At 37.6% G+C, this 24,465-nt stretch overlaps 3 protein-coding genes, 1 long non-coding RNA gene and 1 pseudogene across 6 annotated transcripts; 3 read left to right on the top strand and 2 right to left on the bottom strand.

The window, feature by feature from the left end:
- The first annotated feature begins 492 nt into the window (after positions 1 to 492).
- Positions 493 to 6,843, top strand: LOC137713846 (uncharacterized). Its single transcript, XM_068453201.2, has 15 exons — positions 493 to 824; positions 1,013 to 1,164; positions 1,671 to 1,738; positions 1,811 to 1,928; positions 2,053 to 2,141; positions 2,230 to 2,380; positions 2,458 to 2,642; positions 3,350 to 3,564; positions 3,650 to 3,748; positions 4,153 to 4,274; positions 4,716 to 4,817; positions 5,273 to 5,382; positions 5,491 to 5,578; positions 5,919 to 6,112; positions 6,415 to 6,843. The coding sequence occupies exons 2-15, from the start codon at positions 1,066 to 1,068 to the stop codon at positions 6,641 to 6,643; spliced, it is 1,869 nt and encodes a 622-aa protein (XP_068309302.2). The 5' UTR covers positions 493 to 824; positions 1,013 to 1,065; the 3' UTR covers positions 6,644 to 6,843.
- A 388-nt stretch (positions 6,844 to 7,231) lies between these two features.
- On the bottom strand, positions 7,232 to 11,155 carry LOC137713416 (arginine-specific demethylase JMJ22-like; annotated as a pseudogene).
- A 1,590-nt stretch (positions 11,156 to 12,745) lies between these two features.
- LOC137713321 (myosin-binding protein 7) lies at positions 12,746 to 16,042 on the bottom strand. Of its 2 annotated transcripts, none has more exons than XM_068452603.2 (4): positions 15,612 to 16,042; positions 13,702 to 15,288; positions 13,549 to 13,595; positions 12,746 to 13,171 (listed from the first exon to the last, which is right to left on the bottom strand). In XM_068452603.2, the coding sequence occupies exons 2-4, from the start codon at positions 15,070 to 15,072 to the stop codon at positions 13,072 to 13,074; spliced, it is 1,518 nt and encodes a 505-aa protein (XP_068308704.2). In that variant the 5' UTR covers positions 15,073 to 15,288; positions 15,612 to 16,042; the 3' UTR covers positions 12,746 to 13,071. The 2 variants fall into 2 exon arrangements, with proteins under 2 accessions (XP_068308704.2, XP_088540869.1); XM_088684743.1 differs by lacking the exon at positions 15,612 to 16,042 and adding an exon at positions 15,453 to 15,553.
- A 3,852-nt stretch (positions 16,043 to 19,894) lies between these two features.
- LOC148691429 (uncharacterized) lies at positions 19,895 to 22,338 on the top strand. 2 transcript variants are annotated; one of them, XR_015955947.1, is made up of 2 exons: positions 19,895 to 20,583; positions 20,780 to 22,338. It is a non-coding gene; the product is annotated as an uncharacterized LOC148691429 (long non-coding RNA). The 2 variants fall into 2 exon arrangements; XR_015955948.1 differs by having other exon boundaries at positions 20,771 to 22,338.
- A 1,634-nt stretch (positions 22,339 to 23,972) lies between these two features.
- Positions 23,973 to 24,428, top strand: LOC148691428 (uncharacterized). The gene has a single exon (XM_088684021.1). It carries the CDS (start codon positions 23,973 to 23,975, stop codon positions 24,426 to 24,428), a length of 456 nt encoding a protein of 151 aa, XP_088540147.1.
- The last annotated feature ends 37 nt before the right edge of the window (positions 24,429 to 24,465 follow it).

Here is a 24,465-nt window from a genome sequence, read left to right as displayed (position 1 = left end):
ATAGACTATTATTTGGCCAAAGAAGCATCAGGTTGGCAAAATGTAGCCCCCATCTTAGCTCTTTTTTTTGGGACCTAGCTCTTCAGTTGCAAACACTGATTCAAATTTAACGGTTAGATTTGAAAACATTCAAAGGTAGTTTAATTAAATTAACTAATAAATTTAAAGTATAAACTTAAAACTAATAAATTATTGAGGGGGCTATGTTTAGCCCATTCGGTTGAAGATGATATATGAGTTTGACCTGACACTGATCATTTAAAAGTAATATTTTGTAAGACTATAATAATTTTAGACGGGGCTATATTTAGTAATTTCGGTTGGAGATGACCTAAATAGTATAATCTCTAAATTATTATTCGTTTTTTTAGAGTATTGTGGCCATTAATAAAAATAAAAAAGCTATCTCTATCGTTGGAAGAGAAAAACCAAAAAAAAAAAAAAACCAAAAGAGAGAAGAGGCTTTAAAGTTTCAAATTCCCAAATATTTCCGGGAAAACAGTTCATTGGTTTAAGAGTTGAGACAGCGTGAGACAGATAAACGGACACTAACGTCAGATTTGACGCCGTCAGTAACAGGAGGGAAACTCCAGATTGTTCAAACAAAATTCTCAAATCTCTTTTAACTTTACCGCATTTTCCCACCGCATTCTCTCTCTCCACTCGCTACCTCTTCGGTTTGCCCTAGTCTCCGGAATTCAATTTTTGGTGGCAAATCGATCGAAACCACCGGGATTGATTAATCTCGTCTGTCGCTATGCCGCACTAAGATTTCGTCGGCCGCCAGCCAATGCCTTTGCCCTGGAAAGATCTCCTTCGCTGAGGTTAGACATTCTTCTACAAATCTTCAGATTACAAATTTCCAAGATTTTGACGCAATTAAATTATTTTTTTGGGTAATTTTACTCGTTTTGTAATTCGTGTTGTGAAGAAATTGAGGGTTAGCTAGCTGGGAAATTGAAGGGTTTTATTTTACTCATGGTTATTGAATCGATGCTCAAATCGTATATAGGAACTCGAACTGTATGTAAAAGACCTGCTGTTAATAGTGTTTGAGGCTGACGTATGGCGATGGTTGCTCCACCCGGTTCTCTACCTCCTGCATCTCTGAAGATTGGTGGTGGGACGGCAACAGTCAAGAGAAAGACACCATCTCAACTGAGAGTAAGTTGCTGAAGTCATGGTTTTGTTTCTCTACGGACTCTGGTCTTCTTATTATTAATCCTTTTGGAAATTGCGGAGATTTATGTTGGTTGCCTGATTATAAATCTTATCATTGCCATTGTACTTGTGTTCTTTCGATTTTTGGTTGGATACATAGAGAACCCGTCATTGTATCGTCCATCTTCTTATATTCTGTTATTTTGTTTGTAAACAAATTATAATCAATGTCAAAACAGTTCAAGAGGATCACGCCTACCAGGTCCCCATGTTAAGTGGGATTGGCACTGGCGCACTGGGTTATGCGTAGGCTGCGGTACAGTTTTTAAGGCATAGTGCTATGTCTAATTATTGTATGGTGCTACATCTACTTTTTACAAAGCAACACTAATGCATAACCAAGTGCTTATAGACAAATTTTAATTGAAGTGGATTTTCAAACGCTTGGCTTATAATTTTACAGGCTATATAAGTTAAGAAGGTTCTTATTTATAATGCATGCCTGACAGGGAGAGCAGCGGATGAATGCTGTGGAGATAAGCGATGAATCTCCAGCTCCTTTGCTTGGTTCTACAAAGTAAGATTTTCTTACTTCTTTCTAGGTTTTTTTGTTGAAAGTCACTGACTTGTTTTCTTTCTGCAACACTAGTGAAGCAGAAAATGGGCTAAAGAAACAAGAACTGTCAAGGAATCCTAGATACATTGACATTCGTATGGATGAAGTTTACCCTGCAAAAAAATCTAGGTTCAAGATACTTAATGCTAAGGTTTGCTCATAATCTTAAAAAGATGTTCCATTTACCTTTCTTGAAATCCTGTTTCCCTCTTATTTTACTACTCAATTTTAAATGCGGTTGGTAACGTGCAAAAATACCCTATTATTGTGTTCAGGAAAGTATTTCAATGGAGAAACTTAGCAGTGTGAAGAATCTTTCTTTGCTCTCTAATTTGGCTTCGAAGAGGAAACAACAACTTTCTGGGTATGCCTTTTAGCCCATTGTTATCTAGTTTATGAAAAACAGGCTCATTCTTATTTTCTTATCAATTCCATCTTTCTTTTCCGGGAAGTTCCCAAAATGTAGCTTCTGCTGAACATACCAAAGAAGGCACGTCAAAAGTTTATCGAACTATTGAAAAGTGTAGTCAAACTACTTTCTGTAGTGTTACTGAGCTTTCATCAGGCGGTGACAGATTGTCGGGCTTTGCAGCTGTCGATGTGGTATACTTAGTAGCCTTTCCTTTTTATCTACATAGTCAAATAATCTGTTATTAACTTTTTTGTGCTAATTTTAACAGGATAAAGCATTAAAAGGAATAGATGCCCAGGAATCTACAATTTGCTTAACTGCTTATATTTCTGAAAGAAGTGGTGATCCTACATCAACTTGTTTAGGCGACTTTTGCTTGCCTGGTGGAAAGGTTCCTCTGGATTTTACTTTGAAAACTAGTATGCGGGTGGTGTCCTCTTCCCCAGTGAAATGGTAAATGGTCAGCTGCTATACTATCTGTTTAGTTTTCAATTCTGTTAGTTAGTCTTGAGTTTGTATCTCCTTGGTTGATTACTTGTCCACAGTTTTGTATTCTTTTAAGTAAAATGTGTTTATTAAAAAGACAGTTTGTTTAGTTACCAGTACTTAAGACAGGACGGGTGCTACTTTTTCATTCCTTATGATTTGTTATTCTCTCCCAATGCTTAGTTAAATTCTTTAGGTGCGTGTGCATAAGACACTTAACTAAGATGACCTGTAGCGTATGTTAACTTGTTTTGTCATGATCATGTTTATAAGCTTTCAACCTAATTAGGTATATTCAGTCTAATTTCACTTTAATAACATTGAAGATAGGGTGCAATTACGTGACTTTGACTTCAACATACTTGAAGACAGTTTGAGAAGTGATGGGAAAATAAATTTTAGCAGATAATGCATTGGCCACTGCTGATGTCTTAGTCAAACCATCAAATTATGCTTATGGATTGTTCATATACAAATATTATATTAGAAGAATTGCCCAGATGCAAGTATCGCATGGTTTCAAGCCATACATGAATTTTCATTAGTAAATAAATGATAAAAAAAAAAGGTACTGCAAACATGAGGAAACTGCCCTTACCACTTTTCTTTAGAGTTTAAACTCATCAGCATACCCTGCTAATTCTGTGGTTGGTTATGTTGTTTTCACATTTTAGGATTCATAGGGCAATAGCGTGCGGTGCCTACACTAGTATGCCCAATCTCAAGTTCCAATCTGATTGTTATCAGGATCAAAATATGAGCCGTGGCTCAGGGCTCACATTGAATTCCAAAGTCATTATTTCTGAACAATTATATTCCTGGGTTTATCCTCAATCTACCTTACCGCCTTCTCTCATACAAGTTTTGACATCATCAACAGCTGAGGGAGGTGCGCTAAATAAGCTTTTAGTATACTGTCATTCCCAATGTATCTTTTCCTGAAATGTTCTCATCAATAGTTTTCCCTTTTGCAGTGGAAACAGATTTCTTGAGAAAACGACAGGTAGCATGGGATGACTCATTTCAGAGTCTATACTACATGCTTCGTAATGGTACCTGTGATATCTTTTATGGTGAGGCCTTTATATGATGTTTTTTCAAGTCACCTTCGCTTGTGTTTTGACTATATACGTACTACTTTAGAATGAATTACTATCATTGATTATGCTTGGAGTGGGGATACAAATGTATTATGCCTTATTCAATCTACAAAAGTTGATTTCTTCCTGTGGTGCATGATGAGACTTGTACTTTTAATCAAAATAATCAAACGGAAAACAATTTTATTTTTGTTTTATTATTATTGTTATTATTTTAAATTTCAGCTTGCCATTCATATCAAGAAGGCATAAGCTTCCCTTTCCGGAGTCTTATGCTCCATTCCAATATCTTTGAACCAATTAGATTCCCCTTTTTTTTTTTTTTTTTGTCATATGGACTCCACACTTATTGCTGTTTTCATGTACAATTCTTCTAGTGTGTACCCCATATTTTGTGGTAATGTTCACGGCTTGTAATGTCTCGGTGGGCTCGAAACGCATCAGCAATGCTTATATCTCCCAATCAACAAGAGCCATACGATCATTGTTAAGAGAGCATGTAAGTTTCACTCATAGTATTTCTCAATTTTTTTTTTTGTTTGTGCAGTTTTTACTTCTAATGTAATGCTTACTGCATTTACAGACAGAAATCTTGTCTAGATATAATCTTATGTCATTTTTCATTTGAATGTTTTTCTCTTGCATTTAGATATTCACTAAGTTAGTAGATGAAAGTCAAAAATCATTGAACTAAATAAGTTAATAGGGTTCCAATTTATACCTTTTCCTCATACAAAGTCTTTGAAAATGTATTTAACACTTGAGCTGCAAGCTTTTGCTCTTGTTTCTGTATTGCTTTCACACACAATTATGGACCATGGCATAATTTCTGAAAGTTAAGCCTTGTCTGTGTAGTGTGTTTTTAACTCTGAATGGACCCTGTACTGCCCTTTTTGTCTATCATTTCTGACTTTTTTTCTCTGGACAATATTGCCATTAGGATGTTTCTTTCACTATGCCTCTTTGCCGTTCGAAAGTAGAGCAAGTCACTCCAGATGTTCTTGTTGAGCTCTCAGAGATGGAGAAGCAGAATTTCGGCCAGGTTAATATCTGTTGTTCTTCCCCTTATTTGCAGTTTGTTCTAGTTTTGCTTATCTGGTTGTAGGCATGGAAAGGGTCATGGAATACCCTTGCCTGCCTTTTGTGGGATTTGATTGTGGATAAGAGTTGGTGCTATATTGTTCTACTGATCTGGCTATACTGGGCAGCAGTTTCTGTTTTGATTCACCATTTGATAGTTAAAACTTTGGGTAGTTTAAGAGAAAAAGGAAAGAAAAGTATCTCAGTCTTATACTTGTTTGTATCATTCCAACTATTATTATTATTATCCTTATTCTTTAAAAGATATTGTTGGAAGGATGTCTTGCATGTCCAACCATTCGCATTCGTCATGCGTTTTTGGTTGTCTACTCATGCCATTTTCAGGCCTTGGTTTACAAGTTTCATAGATCACTTTTCTGCCTGACTTATATGTACCTCCATTTAAAATTGTTGCAGACTCGGCGCTTGAGTTCCTCTTCTGATATAGATAATACCCCGGAATCATTGCTAGTTTTCAGTGGCAATAAAAATGTACATGGAGTGTTTGATATTTTGTTAAATTATAGGTATGTTACTTAATTTTCAATTCCATGTCATCTGGTTAAACTGATTAAATATGTATTTTGGATTCTTATCATCTTCTCACTCTATCTTGCTTCTGGTTTCATGTTCAGATCGTTGTTGACTGCTTTAATGGTAATGGATGTCCCTATATTATATTCACCTGTGCCGTTTCAGAGTGCTGCCATTTCTTCTCCAGAGGTGGGTGTGAAAAATGTTTGTAGTTCTTTAATGACTTTAATTTTTATGCCAGGGACTACCTAGATTACAGAGCATGTCTTGTTGCCAAAAACATGAATTCTATGTCTGTTTGAGTATGTGCATTTGGTTGGAGCTTCGTGCTTGCCAATGCTATTATAATGTATTAGAGTGAAGTCATGATTTAGAGCGTACTAGAGATAATGACCCGTTTACCCATTTTCCCTAACCCACCCCCAAACCCCACCTCCCATTTGTTTTGAATGTGCCTACTTGCCTTCATTATGCTGCAATGTTCTAAGAAATATGCTAACAGAACCTTTTATTCTACCCTTTTTTTTAGATTAAATGCACGGAATTGAAAAGAGCAGACCATATTGTTGCTCCCAAGAAAACCACCGCAAAAGATGGATCCATGCAAGGCTTATCTGCTGGTCTCTGCTCTAGTGTTGAAATTAAGGATCCATATCTTCCACCATGGATTATTTGCAGCCTACTTGCCCTTCTGGGCTCTGAAGAGAGAAGCTTCGAGGCGAGGTAATCATTAACATGATTCAAGTTTCATATGAACCTTTTGTGCATTAATGCTCAAAATTCGATAGGTTGATCTATATGATTTAGTGTACCAAGTTCCGTAAGTAGATGAATACTCACAATTTAAGGCCGAGTTAAATGATGACTTTAGCTATAACCTTTGGATGCTATGCTGCATTGAACGTATCTTCCATCTGGAGTTTGGTTACTGTCTGCACTACACTAGTCTGCATTCAGTTGCCATTGTCAAACTATTCCAATATAGATCTTAACACGTCCTTTTATTTGATTTGACCTACTTCCAGCTTTATGAACGAACCTTCATCAATCGGGTTGAATGTTGCTGTAGAAGCAGTTCCTGAGAAATCTGATCGTCCTGATGCGGCAGCTGAAGACTTACAAAAAAGCACCTCTGCTTTTGGTATTCCAGGAGCCATTGTTATGCCTCAGTTGCGTTTGGGTTTCTTGAAAACTTTGAAGTTCTCAAATGGTTCTTATTCGGCTTCCCTTTCTCCTACCTTAGAAGCTGAATAGAAATACAATCGTATATTTCGCCATAACGATGGTTGATATCATTCTTTGATTCAACTAATTCTCTGTACTTTAATTTGGTACATGATATATTCTTGAACCGCCTTGTAAAATTTGCTTTACCAGTTTGATACTGAATGGTTTTATTGACAAAACTCATGAGAAATCTGCCTACTATTTGAATTTTTACTAGTTATTCTCCATGTGAAATTTGTCCAGCTTTTCTCCCTGTGAATGGTTTGAAACGACGACTATAACAGAGATGCTGTGGGAATGGAAATACCGAAATGCTCCTCAAAGGGCTGGCCAAGTTCCCCATTTAGAATACCGTCACCTAGTGTCCCAGTTGCATGTATGCTCTTCGAGAACTTACATTGCACGCGTACGTTGGCAGTGTGGCATACAAAGACATGTAAGTTATTCTACTTGGTGAAACTTTCTGGAGGGAGGACTCGTTGCAACTTTCCGTATTAGTGGTTTTCGTCTAGAAAGAGAACTTGAAAGCACCGGCCTTTGAATCCGTAACTGAATCCCAGAAGGATGGTTTTTCCTGCTGGGCATTCTTCTCGTCTAATTTTCCGCGTCAGGTTATCAAAAAGAAGCCTCGGTAGCATTTTTAAAATTGTCATACAAATTAACCCTATCTCTGGTTCCGGATGCCAGAGTGCTCGCATTTGGCCTCTTGTGAAAATCCAAGACGTTCAACAAATTTCTCCTGCAAAAACAAAAAACCCAGGTAACTAAAACGGGAAAACCTTCCTTTTCTGTTCCGAAACAGTGGATATTATGGATGATCATACAATGCATATCCTCATCCTGGCAATACAAAGTTGGAAGAAAACAACATGAACTCTTTTACATGTTTTTTGGGTTCTTTTCGAAGTTTCATTTTCATCTGAAGCTATATGTAGCAATAAATATCTTTACATATTGACATATTCTTCCTATCACCATGGTGCATCTATTCGTTTTGATGTGCTTTTAAAATGGCTGAAAGCGCTTTTAGAGAAAATATTTTTGGGTTCCAAAAGCACTTTAAGTGCTTTCTGCAAGAAGCATTAGTTGTGTACTTCTTTCAGGAAGCACTTTAAGTGCTTTTCCATGATTTACTTGCATTTTTACTAAGAATTGGATCTAAAAATATTTTCACCAAAAACGTTTTCAATTATTTTACAAGCACATCAAAACGAGACACCTCCACATCGTTATATACCCCAGCGAGCTAATTGCTCTTAAGTAGAAAATAGCAATGCAGTAGTAACTAAACTTTTTACTTTCTTACAAATATGAGGTATACACAACCCTAATCCACTAGCTAAATCTCCATGAGGCGGCGCCTATCAGCCATCTCTCAGTTTCGTAATCCAGTCTTAACTTGACCAATGGAGGCCTCCACTTCAAGCATCAATGTAAACTAAATCTATTTGCTTTCTTGTCAGCACAGTAAAAACATATCAAATACCCATCCTTTAAAAGAATCTCCTTCAAGTTGCATGGTTAAAGTTAAATACAAAAAATTTACGAACGCTACCTGCTAACGTAATTCTGTGTAATCGCAATTGATTCCTCCAAGTTGATCACCAAATGCCACCATCCACGAGGTACAAAAATCACCTCCCCAGCCTTACAAATGCACTCAATGGGTTTCTTCTTCCATAGGAGTTCATGAACCATTCAATTTTTGAAACTGGACATGCCACCTCAGCTCCATCTGGACTGGGATGTACCCCTGGAGGAACCACATCAGGAGGAAAATCCCATCTCTCTGATGCAACCCAATTATCCATATACCCTTCCAACTGTACCGGCTTGTTCGGTTCCTCAAAATCCGAAATGAACTCCTCAACCGAAATGCCCCCTCTTCGGACTATATTATCTCTTTCAAACCACTAGGGTTTCATCTCAAGACTGGCACAGAGCCAGCTCTGGAAGAGACAGTCATAATAAAAGTTTCTAACTCTAAAACCCGAAAACCGGATATTCGACACATCAAACGAAAGGCAATGAGCAGCAATGTAAGTAGATTTCCAAGACCTATTATACAAAAGTCTATCCTTTAGATCATCCTGTTCGGGCTAGATCCGTCCCTCGCACAGCTCCTTGGGGTTTTAACTGTCGGGCAAGGTTTTCTGCTTGGTGTGCTGCAATATGAGTTTACTATTAGTTTGAATGGTGCCTTTGTGGGGCCTTTATTAGACCTTGAGGCTCACAATCAAAACTAATATAGATCTAAGTGTGCCACTGTTACCTTTGTATAACATTATTCTTTTTTGGTTTTTAACTGGGTTGATTACTTGCGCTACAAGTTACTTAAACTTCTTGATCTTGCTGGATTGTTACAGATGAGTTAAGTTTGTAATAAGGTTCTTTTTCTTGCCTTGTAAACAAGGATTTTTGTTTATGATATTATATGTCTAATAAAGGGAGTTCAGGACCCTTCCAACTATTTTTTTATTACAATTAATACTAAAGAATCAAGGTTAATTAGTTTAGATAGATTAATCACAAATGAACTTTGAAAGGCAGTTGAAAATGGTTTACAACATAAAGAAAGATGCATTAAACAACATATCTACTTTAAACAAAAAAGATTCATGCAAGATTATAACCTTATCAGGTAAGGTTCATCCTCTTGCAGCCACTTTTGTTTTTGTTTTACAAGGGTTGTAATATTTGGGGAATGAAAGGTAAAACGAGTTTACAAAAAGGGATTCATACTACAACGCTGGGGAAAAGTAGCAGAGCTTCTAAAACTTGACAAAAGATGGCTTTCTAAGGTGAATCTAGACTAAAAGAACAAAGTCTAGGCAAACTAAAGCTTTCTGGTTTTTTGCTTGTCTAAAAGAAAAGTGGGATGTCTTTTGATTGATTAGTTGAGTGTCTTTCTTTCTGGGTCCCTTGTTGCTTTTATAGATATTTTAGCCCGACTGTCCAAACTTTGCCTTTTGGTAAAGTCCTTCGGAACGTGGTGAGTCACCACTTATTTACCCATCCATTACTCTCGAAAAGTACTTTTTGCTGGGTTGAGCTGCCCTTCAGAGTGTCACTTCTCTTACAGGCCTATTACCTATTCCTTGGCAAAAATAATTTTTTATTCTTATTGGGCTGTTGCCTTGTCCGAGCCCAATCATCCTTTTGTTTTTTTGTGTTCTTGGACCTTCACTCTCACCAAACCCAACATTAAATATCCACTCAAACACTTCCAACAAAAGTTTCCTCCATAGGGGCTCATGATTTGCAAAAACATAGAAAGATTTGCTCACAGTGGCCAAAACCCCCAAGTGGATCCCACACAAAGGCCCCAAAATCTCAAGAACAAGCTCATCTGTTAGGGTTTGAGATTACCTAATCCGGTGTTCCTTGAGTTGAGAGAACCAAGGTTGAGGTAGAGATTTTCCAGTGGCTGGACCCCATGGGAGCTCGATGAAGCTGAGGCCTTGAGATTGAAACCTGCTTCAAAATCTTCACTATCTTCTTCTTCTTCCTCCTCTAATTCTTGGTAGTTTTTGGAAATGGGTACTTTTTTTTTTTGTGGAAAAAGGGATTCATACTACAACGTTGGGAAAAGTAGCAGATCTTCTAAAACTTGACAAAAGATGGCTTTCTATGGTGAATCTAGACTAAAAGAACAAAGTCTAGGCAAACTAAAGCTTTTTGGTTTCTTGCTTGTCTAAAAGAAAAGTGGGATGTCTTTTGATTGATTGGTTGAGTGTCTTTGTCTTTGGGTCCCTTGTTGCTTTTATAGATATTTTAGCCCGCCTGTCCAAGCTTTGCCTTTTGGTCAAGTCCTCCGGAACGTGGTGAGTCACCACTTATTTACCCATCCATACTCTTGAAAAGTACTTTTTGTTGGGGTGAACTGCCCTTCTGAGTGTTACTTCTCTTATAAGCCTATTACCTATTCCTTAGCAAAAATGATTTTTTATTCTTCTTAGGTTGTTGCCTTGTCCGAGCCCAATAATCCCTTTATTTTTTGTGTTCTTGGACCTTCACTCTCACCAAACCCAACATTAAATATCCACTCAAACACTTCCAACAAAAGTTTCCTCCATAGGGGCTCATGATTTGCAAAAACATGGAAAGATTTGTTCACAGTGGCCAAAACCCCCAAGTGGATCCCACACAAAGGCCCCAAAATCTCAAGAACAAGCTCATCTGTTAGGGTTTGAGATTACCTAATCCGGTGTTCCTTGAGTTGAGAGAACCAAGGTTGACGTAGAGATTTTCCAGTGGCTGGACCCCATGGGAGCTCGATGAAGCTAAGGCCTTGAGATTGAAACCTGCTTCAAAATCTTCACCATCTTCTTCTTGTTCCTCCTCTAATTCTTGGTAGTTTTTGGAAATGGGGTTTTTTTTTTTTTTTTTTTTTTTTTTTTTTTTTTTGTGGAAACAGATTTGGTTGTTTTCTTGGTTTTGGATTTGGTTTTCTTCTTTTTCCTAATGGTTTTGGCCCTTTGGGACAATTGGGTTTTGCAGTTAAGCATTGGAGAGGTTTTTTGCTGAAACTGGACAGCAGCTGGGTGATGGGGCAGGGTTTTAGCTAGACTGGTGCAGCGAGTGCGCGCGTGTTGGCGCCTACAAAACGAATGTTTTTGTTCTATTTGAATGAGAGGGATAAAAAAAAAATTTTACATAGAAAAAAAAAAAAGGGTGATTGAATTTTTCATTTGTGAATCAGCTGTCTTAGCTTTAAATCTTGTAAATTGTAAATTTGATACTAATTTATTCATCTAACATATTAATGTAAATATATAGATACATAACAAAAATAAAAACAAATTTTTATGTAACAAGTTGGATTAAAACAAATTGCAATTGCAGATTTTCGCACAAAGTACAACACATGAAATGACTTAAATGCTCATGTATTTATACCATGTTAAACAACACACTTGACAATTAAGAATTTTGCATTTGGAGGATGGAATGGACCTAAAGGTTGTTGATCGTGTTGAGTATTACGTAGTATATGCATAAGCATTTTAGACATTTCTCGTGTGAAAATTCATGTCATGTTTGTTGTATTGATTTTCCTATAAGAGGTTAGTAATTGTCCTATAAACAATCAATTTTCCAAATAATAAAAGTCTCTCTTGCTATGGGTGCTATAAACACAATGATATATATTCCGATGACACAACAGATTTTCTCCTTGCAAACATCTATTTTCATTTCATGTGCAGTAGAGAAGTTTTTGTTTGATACAAATGAGAAATTTCCTCACACTTTCATGCATTGGCCATTTTTTGGCAGGTCAGGATCAAAATCAAATAGTTGATATACCAAAAGGCAGGCATGCAGCTGGTTGTGTTGAGTAATTTCTTAACCCTTCCAAACTAATCTAGGTACGTTAACTATCAACTAAAACAATACATAGGAAGATAATTATTACCTTTCAATGAAAACAAATCCCTTTTAGGAGTTCTCAAATCCTCTACTTTTTTTTAGTGTACTTGAAACATGAGACGATATACTACGTATTATAATTGAAATGAGGAACATTGAAAAATATACTCTAAAGCGAAACATATTAACCCCATCGTCCACTTTTATATTATAAAGAAGTCAACACAAGATGTTAACGTGATTTAATCGCAACTGATCAAATAGAAGGAAAGGGGGAAGAGAGTAGGAGAGAAAAATCTACTCTGAAAATCACTGTCCAAATCTAACATGAAAGATCTGCAAACGTACGGTTCAAACTTAGGGCAATCTTACTTTAATTTTAAGAGATAGGATCCTTGCCAATAATTTAAAATTAAGCACTACAGTACCTGACGAAAATTAACTGTACGATGTATAATGAACAAACAAGATTAAAGGATCTTTAGGATTCTCATAAAAAGAATCCGGCGAAGATCCTATCTCTAATTTTAACAAAGTAAAGGAAAAAAAAAAGCAATTATGACAAAAGGGAAAGACAATACATGACCCTATCGAACCAGCATTATTAAAACAGAGCAAACCAACAGAATTTTCAAAAGCACTTTTGTGCGGTGGTGGTCCGAAAAAGCATATAGGGGCAAAGGACCAAAATATATTCCAAAAGAACCAAGATTTGAAACCCCTTAGGGGAAAACCGTTAAAACATGCAAAAACCAGGTCTAAAAGAAAAGGCCTTTCGCATATTTTGAATTGGAAATCACTCTTACAAGCATCTGCAATGTACAGGAGAGGACTGTCAAATGACACAGCTTTGAGCTGAATTCCAAGGAACCATACACAAGAGCGAGCAGGCTTGAAACGTTGCCATGGTTCGTCGGTCAGCCGGAAAATTACACTCAAAACCCCAGGAAAAAAATGAATCAAAATAACACTCTGCTCATAAACCCAAATTCAGCGGCAACAACCAAGCAAGCCCAAGTGTGATTTAGAATGCCCTTTGGTGTGTGTCCACATGTGAGCGTAGCTTTCGATACGGATAACTGGTTTTACACTTGCGTGCTTGTAAGACATCTCCACTGCCTTACATGGGGACCCTTGTCTAACATCATAAGCAAACCCACATTGGCTGATAGCCCAAACATATGCCTGAAATTATGTTTAAAGATATTAGAAAACGATAAAATGGCCATAAACAATCCGCAAAGCAAAAAAGTACCGTAGTGAATGCTACCTACTGTTTTCACCCTGGCCCCGGGGGAGGGGGCCCCCGGGGGGGGGAGGGAATTACTGCAAGGCTATGTAGATCATAGTTAGGACTACAGTTTTTCTTTCAAATTATTCTTCTGTATAGTTTATAATTTAGCGGTAATTGTTGCTAGATGGGTTTGCCTTCGTCTTTTCGAATACACATTGTTTTCATTTTATCAAAAAAATATACAAAATTAATAGTATCAGTTATACAATAAAAATGTTAAACTATCGATTTCTATCTATTCTGATGGTAGGAAGTATGAGCTACTTACTTGCTTCGGCACGCTCTCCTTCTCCAGAAAACAAAGGACTTGATCCACTGAACAAAACAACCAAATAGATAACAAGTGTTAATTAAACATAATTTAATACCATTGCCTGGCTTAATCTATATTTCAACTGCCAATAGATGAATCCGAATTTACCTTAAAAACAGACATGGAAGAAAAGCGTCCAACGATAGACGGTTTCTTCACAATCATTCGTTTCTCCGGTGACATATCATTACACAAATGTTGAGCTATTTCTTTAAGCAATACCAGTTGAGCTTTATCTGTTCGCATTGAAAGCATTGCCTGCCTCATTGACTCCCTGTCAGCCTCAAGTGCCTGAAGCCTCATATAGAGCTTCATGACATCAGGATCCTCAAAATCAGGCCCACTAAGTCCCCTAGGAGTAACTCCAGATTTGGCTTCTGTATAGCCATTGTAAGGTGCTCCAATATGAACAGAGTCAATGGTATAAACTCTGTCACTCATGTCGTCTCCAACTTCTGATACATTATCAAACTTTCTAGCATTTGGATAGTCCTCTGACTGTGAGACATAGTCTGCCTTCCTGAAGCTGTTGTTATATCGAGGAGATTCAGTAAAATCTGGACCAGTTTCTTTAACCGTATACATAAGCGAGTCACTTGAAAGTCTCCCAGAATGTCTTGATCGCCTAGGAGAATGGCCAACCACCACCTTTTCAAAAAAATTCTTGGAACCTGAAAAATCCCTCTCCATTGGACTGCCGCTCGGACTCCCCTCCATCTGAAAGAGCCTGCTTTCCAAATTTCTCAAATGGTCTCTCCCATGAGGGTTCTCACCAAATGCATATTTCTCAATGTCTGCATCATCATCACACTCCAACACACCTTGGGTCTCATTTATCTTACATTTCAGAGGTGGGTATTCATATGTGGGTGTTGTCGGTAGTTCATATTGGGCTTCAAAGTCACCCACGCTTTGGATACGGCTAAAGGAACCCTGGTCACCTTCTGCCTCAGACTCCGTGAGCCCATAACTCATCATTCTATGCTTATAGGCCTGCACTTCACATGTGAGTGCCTGAATCGCCTGCTCTCTCTTATACAGCAAATCTTCCAGTGCCAAAAGCTCCTGCTGCTCATGTGCCATCTTCTCCTCAACGAAACACTTGAATTGCCGGGCCTCCATCTGTATTTCAGCCTTCTCCCTCTGCAACCTCAAAATCATTGACATAGCCTCATTGGCAGCGGATGATGAAGCATTCCTCTCCTCGTCCAGCTCGGTATACAAATCTTGTATGGTTTTCTGCTGGCTACTAAGTGTTTCGCGAAGTGCAATGCATTCGTTCTCCATCTGGACTCGCGCATTATAATAAAGTTCAAGCCCAGGTATAAAGAAACGGTTACCATCCTCAAACTCGCCATACTTTCTCTTTACCGACCGAAGCCAAGTCCCCCCTGATGAGACACTCACCAGCGAACAACTACATTCACAATTACAACATTTCACCATCGGCTTCGAGGATGGAAATGCTTCTGAATCCATAGAGCAACGTGCATTCAAAATTCAACCAATTCAAGATCAAGCGACGGTAATTTGACCATTCAACAAATCAACCATCTACAATATCAAGAAGTCTTATCCTGGAGCTCCCAAATCCTCTCTCGATGAATCCAAGACCTTCAACAATTTTCCCTCCCTTCCTGCACTCCGATTATGAGCTATCGTCCCTCTCAGATCAACAAATCACACATAAAACTCCTAAAAAAAACAAAAATTGCAACAATATTAGACCTAAAAATGCCAAAATAGATTCCGTTCTGCCTTAATTCACAAAGAAAATGTTACCAAAATGAATAGCTACCACTCAAACATGCATAAAAATTGCACTTTTCCCCAAAATCTGGGAAGAAATTGAAAATTACCTATAGGAGGATTAAGGAAATTGAAGAAACAAATTCTCCCGGAAAATAATCCAAAGAAATTAAATTCCATTGAAATAAAGGAGTGGCAGAGAGAGAGAAAGCGAGAGAGAGAGAGAGAGAGAGAGAGGGAGGGGGAGGGAGAGGGAGAGGGAGAATTACCTTGGACGAGCTTGAAGAACAAAAAACCGTAGAAAGTCGCGGAGAGCAGGAGGTGCAGGCCAAACTTTCCCGGAAAAAAGTTTTTCCCGAGAAGATTTAGGATCTGAAGAGGAACGAAGGACAAAAACAAGAAGAAGAAAAATGAAAATGAAAAAAGGCCAAGCTGCTAAAAAATAATTCGCTCCCACCCGCGTTCCCAGGGCTGTTTGGAGGGAAAGAAAATCGAACAGAAAGAGAGAGAAAATTATGGAAACCCTAGATTTTTTGTTAATTAAAAATTTCCCCCTCTTTTTTTTATCATTCGTCTCGAATTTCGTGATGTCGTTTGGAGAGAGAGAGAGAGTGAGGGACGATTTGAATTGGAATTTGTGAGCGAGAGGACCTTGTTCGTATGTTTGGGGGATGGAGGGAGCTTTTTGTCCAACCACTTCAACTAATTACCCTGTACCTTTACAATTTATACTTACTTTTTACTAATTACCTCTAATTTGGGGTTTAATTTTTGATTTACTATTATTTGCATAATCCGAGTCAACACGAATGAAACACGTATACACTCAATAATTAGTGCGGTTAACAACTAATTACTGTTGTCAAAGAAAAAATTAACCACTGATGGCTTTCCATGAGGTGTTTATCTTTGTGAATTTCCAATGAGTTTTACCTCATCCAATTCGTAGTAAATTTTGTTGTTTGTGTGGTTGTGATCGTTAATTTAGGATAATGCACTTTAGCTAATTTAGAAGAAATTCTAATAAGTTGTTCTTATTAAATACCGTGAAGGAGTTCATATTACATGATATGACAAGCGTCAAATGATACGTATTTAAGATGTTTGTATGTTTAATGGTACATATTTGGTTGAGTCTTGATTTTAAAACCTAAATGTTGAAGCTCTTGTATTTATAAATAGTCACAATATAGATTTAGTTACGTCTATAGACAAATAAATATTTAAGTCAGATTTAGCTATATGTATACTAAAATATTTTAGAGTGACACGGGAAATAAAAAAAATTTGAATATCTAGTCTCATTTTGAGATATTTAAAGAATTAAAATGGTAGCGATTTTGACAACAAACATTGTGACATCTCACATCGTCCAGGGGAGTGATCCTTAAATGTATATTCACATCCCTACCTAGCACGAGGCCTTTTGGGAGCTCACTAGTTTCGGGTTCCGTAGGAACTCCGAAGTTAAGCGAGAAGGAGGCTAGAGCAATCCCATGATGGGTGACCCACTGGGAAGTTGCTCGTGAGTTCCCAAAAACAAAACCGTGAGGGAATGGTAAGTCCAAAGCGGACAATATCGTGCTACGGTGGTGGAGCGGGCCTGGGAAGTGATCAGTCCCGGGCTGGGATGTGACAATTTGGTATCAGAGCCTAACTCTGGTCGTGGTGTGCCGACGAGGACGTCGGGCCCCTAAGTGGGGTGGATTGTGACATCTCACATCGTCCAAGGGAGTGATCCTTAAATGTATATTCTCATCCCTACCTAGCACGAGGCATTTTGGGAGCTCATTGGCTTCGGGTTCCGTAGGAACTCCGAAGTTAAGCGAGAAGGAGGCTAGAGCAATCCCATGATGGGTGACTCACTGGGAAGTTGCTCGTGAGTTCCCAAAAACAAAACCGTGAGGGAATGGTAAGCCCAAAGCTGACAATATCGTGCTACGGTGGTGGAGCGGGTCCGGGAAGTGATCCGCCCCGAGCTGGGATGTGACAAACATTGTGATTGTACAAATTATAAAATACTCAATTTAGAATGTATGAAGTTATTTAAAACAAATGAAGTTAAACGATAAGTGCTAACTTTACATCCTAATCAACATGATCAAGACATCAAAGTATTTTTATTATTTCGTGCATAAACCACCCCAATTTCAAAAAGAGTTTTGATCACGAATAGTGTCCTAAAGTTTGACTAATTCATCATGTTAGTCCTTTCAATTTCATATCAACTAAAGTTTTCCATAACGTCTTTCCAGAAACAAACTTAATATGCTAGTGGAACCCACATTTTAATGATATACCCAATTCCTAAAGTTACACTGACATTTACGGTGGTTAATGCTAGGGAGAACAAATTTTCAAACCAAATTTTGTCAACTCAATGATGTGGTTGTTAAAGATTGAATTATTACTTAAGTGTTGGTTAACGTTCTTATTTCCTATTAGTGACACATTATTTGATTTATAAAATTTGGTTTAAAAATTTAGTTTACAAAATTTGGTTTACAAAATCAGTCTCTTTAACATTACTCTTAAAAATTTAGTCTATCTAATATTACCCTTTTATGGTTGGTTGGTGTTTTATTTTGGATCAAACATTTTGTGGTTGATTGAGAAAAGAGAGAAATTATTGGAAACTATTTGGCCACAACCGTCGTTATCCTCAACTAATTAGAGGCCATGTAAAGAAAAAGTTGGTAAAACTGAAAGAGATCCAACCAAAATGATTGTCTTTAGATTAAAAAGAACTCTTGCAAAGTCATAGTTTATATATTAATGGACCAACCATATCGGAAAAAAAAAGATGTAGGCCTATGCCTTTCTCTTCTATCATATTCTTTTTATCAAACTGAAATTTTATTAATTTAACGTCATTACAAGCTCATCCATAGACAGAGCCAAAAACATTTTTTCAGTGGAGGCAACTTCGAGTGATGAAATTAAATCAAGATTTGATATAATTCGTTTCCTTATTGTCCAACAACATCATTTTGAGTAACTAGTGCTTAGAATAGTAAAATTGTGAACCATTAATTAGCTAATGGAAAAATTATATGTCTTAGAAGAGTGAGTGGGAAAGAAAAATATAAAATGTGAGAGGGTATTTTGAGTTGAATTTCTGGACTCATACTTTATTTCTGAATATATATATATATATATATACATATATAAGTAATTTATAGTTTTAGTTGGGGCATTTTTTGTGCAAAAAAAGTTGAGTGAGGACAGCTGCTCCCAGTGAGCATATGAAGCCTCCTCCGTTCATGAGCTCATCTATACGATTATTAAGAGAAGAGGACTTACCATTAGAGTTCCGGTGCGGTTCGTCAATGTATCGGGGGCCAACTACTTGTAGATAATTGATGAACAACAAGTACGTGATAATGATAAAGGTATGTTTACTTACCATGAACAACAGTTCGTGTGGTTGTGATGATTAAATTAGGATAACGCACTTTAGTTTTACTAATACATTGTGAAATCATGCAAATGTGTTTTCCAGTCTTTTGTTGAAAAATATTTTAACAAAATACATGCACTCAAAAAAAAAAAAAAAAAAAAAGGTACAATACTAATAACTTGATTATGAGATGCACAATACTCATTCATTCGTATCGAAATACGAATACCTCGTAAGTCTGGTCATACACTCAAAGTTTCTTAGACTGAGCTGGACAAATGGACCAATGATGCCATTATCATTATGTTCTTATGGATTCTCTGACAACTTATGTTTTTTATACAATGTTTATACTATTGACACATGAATGGATGATAAACTATGAGGTGACAAAAGAGTCCCCAAATCTTTCTACAAAATTAAAAAGTTTTTAAGCCCTTCTAGGTAATTGTTCTGAATCCAAAAGGTGAAACCCATACTAATTAGAAAAAAAAAATATTTATAAGGAAAAAAAAAGAAAAGAGATTTGAATTCAATTATCTCCAATGCACATGCCCAAATTGTTAAAATTCAATTTAAGTTTTAAGTCTGATGTTTTCTCCACCAATTCAAAGACTCAAATCTTAAAACTCAAAATGAGTCGTAAGATTTTGAGCATTTGCATTGGAGAAGAAAACCAAAATACATAAATTGAGACACAAATATGAAAATATAGGTCCTAGAATTTGAGTCTTTGCAGTGGAGATACTCTGGTTGCTTGCGTAAGACCGTTAAAAGTTAAAACATTGATTGAATGGAAAATCCTATCGAGACCAAGATGAGTCTATATTTTTCATATCTTATTATTATTGGAGAACGAGAAAATAAAATAGTTTTTGAGACTAGTAAAGAGTTGCTTTATTCGCTCTCACATATTATTAAATACATCTCACACAAATAATTTAGGGAAATAACCAGAAATATGACATTTTCTTAATCTTGAGACAAAAATAGGACAAATCGGCCATGCATACCATACACAAAATCGAAATTACTAAAATACCCACGTATAAATACTAAAAATCATCAGCCCATTGCATTACTTTTTCTCATTTGGAAGGGAAGGATATGGAGAGATCTCTGTAAGCTTTGCGTTTCTGGGTTGAGCTCAGATTTTGAAGAGGGAAGTTCAAAGAGAGGTGAGAAGAGTGAGCTGGGTTTTGGGTTAACCTCATACCTTTGGTTTATAACAAAGGGATGCGAGAGAGAGGTGAGAGGAGTGAGCTGGGCTTTGTACCATATTTTTTCTTTTGGCCGAAAAGTTCTATTTTTTCGATTTTGTACCATATTTTTTGATAGGAGTGAGCTACGTTGAATTCTATATTTCAGAAGCTTGTACAAGGTATTCGATTGCGTAAAAAAGAAAAAAAAAGGAAAAAAAAAAGGAGAAAAAATGATGAATGAGCTAGAGATATGAGAACCTCCCACACCCATCCGAACCAAGATCGCCGCTAATATTTCTCTCTCATCTATTATCGTCGGATTTGGAAGCCAAAAATGAATGGCGCCACCGTGGGAAAAAAATTAAGTAGGTTATCAGTGGTGGGGGTATGGGGTTTGCATCAAAGGAGAGGAGAAAGGGGTTGGGATCCCTGAGATTGGGTTTAAGGCGACGGGTTGGGGAAGGACCCATCAGGGAAGGGGGCAATGACCTGATGAGGTTTCTGGTTCTTTATTCTTTGTTCCCAGGATCCCTCTGAATCCCACCATGAGTCCATGACCATTCCGGAGAAGGTCCTGATGGGGAGGACAAAGTCCACATCCGCCGCTCCGGACTCCAAGAGGGCAGCACCGGTACCCATGTATGTACCTATCAACTTCTCACTACTACTTGTTTTGGCTCCCTCCTCTGTTAATATATATCCTTTTAAGTTTTAATACCCACTACTAACTTGGTCCCATGACTTACAAATGTAATATATACTTGTAACTAGATCTTATACAGTTTCTTCTTCATCAATCTAATCTAGATATCTGATACACATCTAGAAATTGCAGGTGATTGTGTGGAGGAAGACAAGCTTGTTGCCAATATATTTTAACTATATTGATTAAGTAGTTAGAAGAAGTCATGCATTACAATTTAGGTCAGGTCATTTGGTTGGTTAAACTCCTAGAATTGGACTTGGAGGAAAGTCAGGAAGACAAAAGTCAGCATCAGCACTCACTACTCAGCACTTTACTCAGCATCTCACTTAGGTAAAATATGTCAATGGTGGAACAAGCGAAGGAATTTAGATATATATGCCATGGTTACATACTCCAGGACCTACTCCCAGCCCCAGGATGCTCCGGCCAGTAACTCTCCAGTCCACCCAAAAGGAAACATATCAGGAGCCGTGTATATGCACCCGTACTCACGAGTCCAAGGCAGCTCAGCTCTAACATCCGAAACACCTCGCTCTAACTCTACAACAGAACTCGCCATAAAGACCGATCCAATATGCAACCAGACGCTATCCTCTCTGATTTCAACCACATTTAGCTCTTCTAATCTTATCACCTCCTCCTGCAATAAGCTTAAGCGTTTAAAACATATTCACAACAAACCAACTACACAAATCAAACAAATATAACACAAGATAAATACTTACATCATACTGATCACCAACGTACACCGCTCTCAGCATGTCCACAAATCGCTTTCATTGCAATCCCATGGCCTCGTCCATCTCGTAATAGGTACCAACGTGGTTAGAGAAGAAGAATGAGTGGCCATTTGGCCCACCATACCGTGCGAGTCCCAATCTCGGCATAACATACTGGACCAACTCCTGAACGCTCCCGTACTCCTCCAAGTGGTCAATGCTCCCCATAAAGTGCATGTGTCCATTGAATGTCTATCGAAACAACAGAACCTCAGTGTCCTGTACAATAATTTTATTACCAACTATTGTTAATTATTACCAACTATTGTTTTTCTAATAATTCAGGGCAAAAATTTATGAACATTTATTTTCACCACATTTTGGCCATCAATTCTTGATTTTTTTTCCATTAATCTGAGGATTAAAGGAAAAACATGTCCAATAAAAAATATAATTCAAAAAATCATTTTTCTTGATCACTTCACTTCAAAGTTAATAGAAATGCAATAGACACTTGGAAATTAGAGAACAATTATCTCACCTCGTCATCCTCACTATCACCCTGCCCATCTTCATTAGCCACATCATCAATCTCGTCATCTTCGTCGTCACCAGACTCGTCATCTCCATCGTCACCAGACCCATCATCCCCCTCATCACCAGACCCATCATCTTCGTCGTCACCGGACCCCGTTATCTCAACCTTGGCAGAATGTGTTGGACCAACTCCTGAACGCTCCCGTGCTCCTCTAAGTGGTCAATGCTCCCCATAAAGTACTCGTGTCCATCGAATGTCATTGAAAAAGCAGAACCTCAGTGTCATGTACAATAATTTTATTATCAACTATTGTTTTTCTAATAATTCAGGGAAAAAATTTATGCACATTTCTTTTCACCACATTTTGGCCAGCAATTCTTGATGTTTTTTCATTAATCCGATGATTAAAGCAAAAACATGTCCAAAAAAAATATATAATTCAAAAAATTATTTTTCTTGATCACTTCACTTCAAAGTTAATAGAAATGCAATAGACAATTGGAAATTAGAGAACAATTATCTCACCTTGTCCTCACTATCACCCTGCCCATCCTCATCGGCCACATCATCAATCTCATCATCTCCATCGTCATTAGAATCATCATCTCTATCGTCACCAGACCTGTCATCCACCTCATCACCAGACCCGTATATCCGTCATCATCGGACTTGCCATCCCAACCTTGGCAGAACGTGTTGAAACAACTCCTAAATGCTCACGTGCTCCTCAAAGTGGTCAATGCTCCCCATAACGTGCTTGTGTCCATCAAATGTTAATCGAAACAGTAGAACCTCAATGTCTTGTACAATAATTTTATTATCAAATATTATTTTTCTAATAATTCAGGGTAAAAATTTATGAACACTTTTTTCATCACATTTTGGGCAGCAATTCTTGATTTTTTTTCATTAATCCAGATGATTAAAGGAAAAACATGTCCAAATAAAAAATATAATTCGAAAAATCATTTTTCTTAATCACTTTTCTTCAAAGTTAATAGAAATGCAATAGACACTTGGAAATTAGAGAACAATTATCTCACCTCGTCGTCCTCACTATTGCCTTGCCCATCCTCATTGGCCACATCATCAATCTTGTCATCTCCGTCATCATCAGACTTGTCATCTCCACCGTCACCAGACCCGTCATCCCTCTCGTCACCAAACCCGTCATCTCCGTCGTCACCTGACCAGTCATCCCAACCTAGGCAAAACGTGCTGGACCAATTCCTGAATGCTCCCGTGCTGCTCCAAATGGTCAATGTTTCCCATAAAGTGCTCGTGTTCATCAAATGTCAATCGAAACAGTAGAACTTCAGTGTCCTGTACAATAATTTTATTATCAACTATTGTTTTTCAAATAATTCAAGGCATAAATTTATTAGATCATATTTCTTAACATCTCTAACCTAGGGGCTAAATGGCCATAGGCCAAGCATGGCCTTGTGACAAAAAATCATCTCCAACCGAGGGGGCCAAAAGGTCATAGGCCAAACATAATTTATTATTTTACTTGAATTAATATGGTTACTTAAATTAAACTATCTCAATAATTTTACGTTTCGAATTTCGAGTGTCACATGTTGATATGTGAGTCAATTTGCAGATTTCTTGTTAATAATGAATCTCAATAATTTTATGTCTCAGATTTTGAGTGCCATGTGTCGATATGTGAGTAACTTTGCAGATTTCTTGTCGATAAGGAATCTTAATAATATTACGTCTCGAATTTCGAGTGTCACGTGTCGATATGCGAGTAACTCTTTAGATTTCTTGTCGATGTGTAATCTCAATAATTTTTTATATAGGATTTCAAGTGCCACATGTCGAGATGTAATTGGTTGTGGGAATTTGAGATAGGATTTTTATTTGTGTGGCACTTCTTATCTTTAACTTCCAATGTCTATAAATAGGATGGATATTGGGCTATATTTACACACTTTCAGCTTTGCCCTATCTAATATCTCTTTCAATTTAAGTTTGCAATGAATTCCAACTTTGGATCATTTTCGGATTCCAACTGGGGTCCTCATCCAATTCTGAATTGGAAGAAAAATCGGCGCATATGAGACGACAAGATGATGAGTTTGATGAAGAAGATGAAGCATGGCGCAACACATCATATATGGCAGCTATGGCTGGGGTTATAGCGTGTGAGCCAACTGAGGAACAACCTCAATGGGGTGGCTTTGTTGCTGGTCACTCTTATAAACCACGAAACAAAGAGATGACGCACGATAATCTGATGAACAACTACTTCAACCCCAACTCGGTGTACATAGAAGAGGATTTCAGACGTTACTTCCGGATGAGGCGTCATATCTTCGAGCGTTTACTTCACGATGTCCAACATATCAATCTATACTTTCGACAGAAGCTGGACAGAGCAGGCTGCTTTGGTTTCTCACCTCATCAGAAGGTTACTGTTGCACTCCGAATGCTGGCCTATGCATTCCCAACTGATGCGATGGATGATACATATGGTATGTCTGAGTCTACATGCCTTGATAATCTTGCTTAATTCTGTCGCACAGTTGTTCTTTATAAAGAGGAGTACC

This window comes from Pyrus communis, chromosome 14 (assembly GCF_041283825.1).
Source record: "Pyrus communis isolate YQ-2024b chromosome 14, ASM4128382v1, whole genome shotgun sequence".
NCBI classification, from domain to species: domain Eukaryota; kingdom Viridiplantae; phylum Streptophyta; class Magnoliopsida; order Rosales; family Rosaceae; genus Pyrus; species Pyrus communis.
Note: the sequence above shows the minus strand (reverse complement) of the source record. Positions and strands in the feature narration are given on the sequence as shown.